Below are 8,100 nucleotides of genomic sequence, written 5' to 3'. Positions count from 1 at the left end.
TTTAAAGTCTGGCTCTGGTTCCTTTTTGATCAGTGCTGAGAGCTGTACATATATTCCCAAGTACGGACTATTCTATTGAATTCTATGTAAGCCCATCTTGAGCCTATAACCTCAAGCTGAGTAAAACCCAGACATTGTCCTAAACTCTAAGGTGCTAGCTAGCCTGACCCCCAGAACTTTAAGAGATAAACGTCTCCCTATGTTTCTGGGCAATTAACAGCCTGAAGTTCCTTATTTGACTCACTGTCAGAAGTTCCCACCAATAGATTTCTAAGAGTTTGCAGGAATCCAGAAAAAATCTTCATTTAAGTAATAGGGATTTACAAGATGTTAACATCAAACTTTTTCCTCTCCATAATTTAAAGTTCTATTTTTTACTAACTATTCTACAGGAGTGTGATAGAAATTCAATACTGTAACAGCTGGAAACCATCTGAAAGAATTCTGACCCTCTAAGCAGTTTACTTAAACTTTGTTCTAGTTGTCATATAAAAACAATAAAGCAATAATTTATTTGGTCCCAAACACGATTATTCTGATTCATACATAAATCCAACATATACAAAATTATAAAATTTTCATTCTCAACTATCATTACCACATAGTTTACTAAAGTGCCTGGCCAAAAATAATATTGTCTAGATATTATTCTATGTTTTAGCTGAATTTAGGTGAAATAACATCTTAGGACAAGTTTGCTAACTCAGCAACTTGCTTTTCTCATTTGGCATCGGAAAAAAGTTACCCTTTCAACTTCACCAGTATGTCACTGCTTGGATCTCAGTTCTACCTAAAGAATGCTAAAGTGTCTCCTCTTGATTTCACATGGCTTTTCACAAATTCAGTCAGTTTCCTGAACCCGTCCATCAGTCCATCCCCAGTGATGGCACAGCAGGGCTGTACATACCAGTTCCGGTCACTGCAGAGCTGCTTCACTCTGAACATTCTGGTGACGTCCTCGGCAGTCAGAGCTCCAGGCACATCCTGTTTGTTGGCTAACAGGACAACAGGCACATTTTTAATGTGTTCATTCTTCAAAATGTGCTTTAGCTCTCTCCTGGAGTCTTCCAGTCGCTGCTTGTCCGTACTATCCACAACATACATCAGCCCATCGGTGTTCTCACAGTAATACTCCCACACAGTTCTCATTTTCTCCTGTCCTCCAACATCCCAGACTGTGAGTGAAAAACTCTTTTCCAACTCGATCATCTCCACGTTGAAACCTATTGTTGGGACGGTAGTAATATCCTTAGCAAACTTTAATTTGTAAAGGAGTGTAGACTTCCCGGCTGAGTCAAGTCCCAGAAGAAGAATCCGGGCTTGCTTGGTTTTGGGGTTTTTAGAACTCAGTAGACCCATTTTAGGGTGTTTTTTTTTTAACTCCCTTCAAAGACCTTTTCTTTTGGCCAGGTTGAATGTTTGCTCTCTAGGTCTTGACTGAAAATAATAAGAGGAAAGAAGATAGCAAACGCTTCATGTTCTGTTTTACCACTGGGAATCTGTGTGCCTTTATGTTGCAGCTTATTGACCTCATTATAGGCAAACAATGTTTTATTTGCAGTACCAGCCAATCCTAAGGAATCTGGTATGAGTCAGCAGCCAGTGTTACAGTGGCTCAAAGGGGAAATTCTTTGTGAGTGAGTAGGGTGTAGGAGGGGCTGGGTGGGTGATGCCACAGCTTGTTCTCTTCCAGATACTGGAAATTTAGAGGTAACCAAAGGTTTACGGGAACATAGTTTGGTAGTAGAATAAAAACTTAATGTTACAAGTGGTTTATAGAACTTCTCTAATTATTATACTGAACATTTATCTTATCCCAGTTGTAAATGAGTAACCAGAGTTCTGAAGTCATGAAGGGAGAGTTTATCTCAGCGCCTGAAGTATCTTTAGTTCTCTTCACCAGTCCAGATTATTCAGTAGGACACTTTAACCCACCCAAGGATATGTGAACCTTACTCCCATAATATGCAGAAACACTTCTCTATTCTTCTAGAAAATTACAATGATTCACAAGGCCAAATATGCAGGGATAGGAGGGGAGTTTGTAACACAAACACTTGAAATTAAGCAGTCTGCTTAAAGGTGGTAAATTGAGTACGTTTATTTATCTCCTTTCCTCAAGACTCCACCAAAATGATGGCAAAGGAATAAAAAGAACATATAAACCCATAACAAGAGCAGGAGAATCCATCAGAGGGTGAGAGATTTCAACAAAATTCTGCAAGGTGGAATATGGATGGAAGACGAGTGGTGTTAAGATTCAGCTGAGTAAATCTGAAGATGTGATTGGCTTTATTAAGTGATTCATGAATTGGGCAGCATCCCATCTACCAAGTAAAGGGGAGTTTCAAGGAGTTTTACAGAATGGAAGCTTTCTATGGAAAGGAGGATGGGATAGGGATGGGCATAATGGGTATAGGGAATGGGAGATAGAGGCTTCCTATTACAGAATGAATAAATTATAGGAATAAAAGGCACAGCATAGAGAATACAGTCAATGATATCACAATAGCATTGTATGAGGATCGATGGTAGCCACACTTGTGGTGAGCATATTATAATGGATAGAACTGGTGATTCACTATGTTGTACACCTGAAACTCATGTGTGATTCACTATGTTGTACACCTGAAACTCATGTAACATTGCATATTAACTATACTTCAATTTTTAAAAAAATGAAAAGAAAGGACAATGGGGCAGGAAAGTTATTAGCAAAAGAGAACAAAGGATCGTTTCAGGCTAAGTTGCCCTCCCTGAAGAAGGAAAGGGGACCTTTTCAAGTGGATTATTTAATTTTCCTTTGAGGAATGGAGAGGGCCTATGTGACAAATTACATCATTGGTGCTGTTCAGAAAATTTCTGATTGACAGGTTAAGACCTATTTCTGGGGGAGGTTGAATCTGCAGTTAGGTTAGATATTAAGCCCCAGTTTGGTGACTCAGCCCGGCCCAAGTGATGCCTATTTTGGGCCTGTGGTTTTCATTTTACAGTGGTAACTGATGCAACAGGATAAAACTGAACCTTGGAATATTGATACACGGATACAGATGGGAGGATGGAAATGAGGGACTAAGAACAGCAGGGCTTAAACGTCTGAATAATGACCCCCCAACAAACAAACAAATAAATAAATACATAAAACCACATGTACACACACCTCTGCTGACTGACCATTCAGCAACAAGATATTATCCCGAGCAAAAAAAAAAAAAAAAAAAATTTTTAAAGTGATATCAGAAAAAAGATCTCCAGGTTTTGAGAGTTGGGAGTTTCCACATCATAATGTCTAACTTAGTATTTAATTAATTATACCCAACCTGACAGTTGGAAAACATTGCTCATGTATGCAGAATACCCAGTCAGCTTTTCAGTGCACAGAGGTTCCCATACGTAAAACATAGGATGCCTTCAGTATAATGAGAGAAAGACCAAAATTTTTTAAAAAGGCTTTATAGAAGTTTAAACAGGGTTAATGCAGTGATTTGAAAATATTTCCAGAGATTTGAAAAGGTATTGCATCCATAAAATAAGACAAAGATGCTATTCAAAAGCCTACTCAAAAAACAAAATAGAACTCTTGAAAAACAAATACATGACTTTCAAAATTTGAACAGATCAATAATAGGTTGGAAGAAAATCTTTCAGAAAGTAGAAGATAGAAAATATGAAGAATAAAAGGATATAGAGATCAATCCAGACATTTTATTTGTTTTTAAAGATTTTATTTATTTGAGAGAAAGAGCATGTAAGAGGAGGGGCAGAGGGAAAGGGAGAGGGATACACTGAGCCCATTGGTGGGCTCAGTCTCACCAGCCTGAGATCATGACATGATCCGAAACCAATAGTCAGCCACTTCACTGACTGAGCCATCAGTCACCCCCAATCCATAAGTTTTAATATCTAACCTATATGACTTTATTCCAGAGAAAACAAAAATATGAAAAGGAAAATTATCAAAGAAACAATGTAAGGGCACCTGGGTGGCTCAGTGGGTTAAACCTCTGCCTTCAGCTCAGGTCATGATCTCAAGGTCCTGAGATCAAGGCCCACATCGGGTTCTCTGCTCGGCGGGGAGCCTGCTTTCCCCTCTCTCTCTGCCTGCCTCTCTGCCTACTTGTAATTAATAAATAAAGTCTTTAAAAAAAAAAAAGAAACAATATAAGACTATTTCCAGAGCTAAAGAATAAATTCTCCAGATTGAAAAATCTTTCCTCAGTTTAGCAAGTTGACATTTAAAAGAGCTGCAATAAGGCCAATGAAATAAAGGTTTTATTTTTACTAGAACTAAAATTTTATTTTTTAGAAGAAATTAAGTAGACTGTTCTGGGTGTAGAAAGAACATTTACAAAGAAATTATTTAAACTTTTTTAAATTTTAAGTTTTTATTTTAATTCTAGTTAACATAGTGTTATATTAGTTTCAGGTATAGGATATAGTGATTCAAAAATTCCATACAACACCTGTTGCTCATCACAAGTGCATTCCTTAGTCCCCATCACCTATTACACACCTCCCCCTACTCTCTCCCCTCTGGTAACCATCACTATGTTCTCTATAGTTAAGAGTCTGTTTCTTAATTTGTCTCTCTCTCCTTTTTTCCCCTTTGCTCATTTGTTTTCTTAAATTCCACATATGAGTGAAATCATACGGTATTTTTCTGACTGACTTATTTCCCTTCGCATTATACTCTCTAGCTCCATCCATATCTTTGCAAATAGCAAGATTTCATTCTTATTTTATGGCTGAATAATATCCCTCTGTGTGTGTGTGTGTGTGTGAGAGAGAGAGAGAGACAACCTCTTTATCCATTCATCAATCAATGGACACTTGGGCTGCTTCCATATCTTGGCTATTATAAATAATGCTGTTATAAATATAGAGGTACTTATATCCCTTTGCATTAGTGGGGATTTGGGAGGGCAGCAAAGCAGAGTTTATTGAGCAATGGTAAAGTGATAGTACAAAGCTCCCAAGGAGGGAGGGGACCCAAGAGGGTTGCCACCAAAGTTTCTAAGTCTAGGGATTTTTATGGGTTTATTGGTGGCCTGTTTTAATCTGATTAACCCTCCCCTGCGCCTATCATCCAATCACTTATTTGTCTATCATATGGGAAAGGTGGAGACTCCTTCCATGTAAAATCCTTTTAAGGGTGGCTTCCTCTTAGGGCAGGGCCCCTTGTTCCTGCCTGCCTGTCTTCCAACTATCCACCATTCTCCTATCTGAAGAGATAACCCTAACTTTTGTTAGAGAAGAAAGGCAATGACTCATCGCAGCTACTTCCTGCTGGTCAGGGGTGTTGGATGAGGTGGCAGCCAGGATTCCTCTTGTCCTGATCTATCAAGGGGTCTCTTTGTAGATGTCTGGTTTGACCTCCGCGTGAGGCTCCATCTGAACCACCACCTGGAGTTTGAGGACCTTTCTTGGTTAATTGTCCTTAACGATGGTGGAGATCCCTGACAAGCCCCTATAAATGTTACAAGATTTTTTCTCAGTCAGTGCCCACAGTGCTTGTTCACGCCACTTCAAAAATGAAGAGAATAAAACAAAACAAAAAAGAATGAAGAGGTAGTTCAGACAGAGTGGTGGGCAGCAAAGCAAGGTTTATTGAACCAACAACAAAGTGATAATACAAAGTTCCCAAAGAGGGAGGGGACCCGAGGGGATTGCCCGTGTTTTTGTATTCTTTGAGTAAATACCCAGTAGTATGATTTCTGGATCATAAGATAAATCTATTTTTAGCTTTTTTGAGGAACCTCCATATAGTGGCTACACCAGTTTGGATTCCCACCAACAGTGTAGGAAGGTTCCCCTCTTTCTACAACCTCTTCAACATTTGTTGTTTCTCGCTTTGTCAATTTTGGCCATTCTAACTGGTGTAAGATGGTATCTCAATGTGGTTTTGAATTTCCCTGATGGCTAATGATGATGAACAGTTTTTCATGTGTCTGTTAGCCATTTGTATGTCTTCTTTTGAGAAGTGTCTGGTCATGTCTTCTGCCAATTTTTTGACTTGACTATTTGTTTTTTGGGTGTTGAGTTTGAGAAGCTCTTTTTTTTTTTTAATTTTTAAAATTAACATATAATGTATTATTAGCCCCAGGGGTACAGGTCTGTGAATCGCCAGAGAAGTTCTTTATAGATCTTGGATATCAGCCCTTTGTCTGTAGTGTCATTTGCAAATAACTTCTCCCGTTCCCTGGGTTGCCTCTCTGTTTTGTTGACTGTTTCCTTTGGTGTGCGGAAGCTTTTTATCTTGATGAAGTCCCAAAAGTTCATTTTTGCTTTTGTTTCCCTTCAAATTTTTTTTCATTAAACTTTGCTTTCCATCGGTAGCCCTCTTACCTCAAATAATGTAACCTGGGGCAAACAGCTGGTTTAAGGACATAGCTAAAATTAACTGCAGAATGAGAAATGTCAAGGTACAGATTAAATACTCTAGAAACACATCAGAGTACTTAGCTGGGTACAGGCTTAAAGCGTTAAACTGTCTAAATTTAATTAGTTTATCACAGACTCTGAAATCAGACAGATTCCAGTTACAGTCACAACTGTACCTTTTTTTCCCTGTATAAATCTGGACACATTACTTCTCATTTTAATTTCTTCATCTGAAAATTGGGAAATAATATCTACCTCTCAGGGTGATTGTAAGTAATAAGTGAGAAATAAGGCAGCCTGGGATGCCTAGTACATGATACATAGTAGATACTCAATAAATGGTAACTGTTATTATTTTATTACTGGTCATAAGGATAACAGGTTTATATTTGTTGGGCAAATGAGATTTATATTTAATAACTTTTTTGAGAAGGAGTATAAAATTGTATCTTGGCTCTGTGGGAAAAAGTACTGTGCTCCATAACAAATGTCTGTGGAATGGTTAATCTATGTGTCAGCTTGACTGGGGTAAGGGATGCCCAGAAAGCTGGCAAAACATCACTCTTGGTGTGCTTGTGAAAGTATTTTTGGAAGAGATTGGCATTTGAATCTGTAAATGGAGTAAAGAAGGTTATCCTCAACCACACCATTGGGTATCATCCAATCCTTTGAGGGCTGATAGAAGAAAAATTCGAGGGAAAGGTGAATTTGTTCTCTGTGTGATTGAGGACATCCATTTTCTCTGGCCCTCAGACATCAGTAATCCTGGTTCTGAGGACTGCTGACTCAGAGTGGGACTTACAGGATTGGCTCCCATGGTTCTCCAGCCTTTGGGTTTGGACTGGATGTAAATCCTCTGCAGACTGCAGATCATGGGACTTAGCCTTTATCACATGAGTCACTATCTCATAATATATCTCTTTCTACATATCCATATCTGTGTGTGTTCATTTCTCTGGAGAACTCTGACTAATACAGACACTTAGAAGTTTAAGAAGGGCATAGTATCCTATTTGTCATTCTCAGTTGCTGCTATCAGACACAACATGGTCCCTCGTCCTACAAACACTTATCCCCATAGTTGAGGCCTCTTGATCCTCTTTTATTTTTTTTAAAGATTTTATTTATTTGAAATACAGAGAGGACTTGAATTTGGAAGAGAGGCAGAGGGAGAGGGTGAGGAATAAGCAGACCACCCCCCCCCACTGAGTCAGGAGCCCGGAGTGGGGCTCAATCCCAGGACCCCAAGATCATGACTTGAGCCGAAGTCAAACCCTTAACTAACTGAGCCACCCAGGTGCTCCCACTTGATCCTCTTTTGGAATGTAATTGTCTCAATCCCTATCTGAAACATCAAGTAGTTAAGCAGCTCCAATCCTCCTAAGATCTATACAGAGTTATCCTAACCACTAACTTGGTCATAACATGGTATCCTAATTTTAACAACTAAAGAATTGCCTATTTAAATTTTATTTGTATTTGTGTTTGCTTTTTTTTTTTTTTTTTTTTTTTAGCCTTTTGAAATACATGCTAGTCCCAGCTGTTAAACTCAAGTCTGTAACTCAGTTTCTTGCACTCCAGTCCCTTCCTAAAACAGGAACCCTGACTCATATTTGCCATATTTTTTCCTAAGCTAGCATCCTTAATGCTGAAATCTGACTTTCTGGACAAAGCCCTTGTTAATCATTGAAAATGTCTTCCTTGTTGAGTATAGGCTTC

The 8,100-nt window shown here is 38.7% G+C and overlaps 1 protein-coding gene across 1 annotated transcript; it reads right to left on the bottom strand.

Moving 5' to 3' along the window:
• Window positions 1-484: 484 nt before the first annotated feature.
• On the bottom strand, window positions 485-2,652 carry ARL14 (ADP ribosylation factor like GTPase 14). Its single transcript, XM_004755665.3, has one exon. The coding sequence runs from the start codon at window positions 1,357-1,359 to the stop codon at window positions 787-789; it is 573 nt and encodes a 190-aa protein (XP_004755722.1). The 5' UTR covers window positions 1,360-2,652; the 3' UTR covers window positions 485-786.
• Window positions 2,653-8,100: the final 5,448 nt, after the last annotated feature.

The sequence above is a fragment of the Mustela putorius genome, unplaced genomic scaffold (assembly GCF_011764305.1).
Source record: "Mustela putorius furo isolate JIRA1106 unplaced genomic scaffold, ASM1176430v1.1 tig00003834_pilon_pilon_pilon, whole genome shotgun sequence".
Taxonomy (NCBI): domain Eukaryota; kingdom Metazoa; phylum Chordata; class Mammalia; order Carnivora; family Mustelidae; genus Mustela; species Mustela putorius.
Note: the sequence above shows the minus strand (reverse complement) of the source record. Positions and strands in the feature narration are given on the sequence as shown.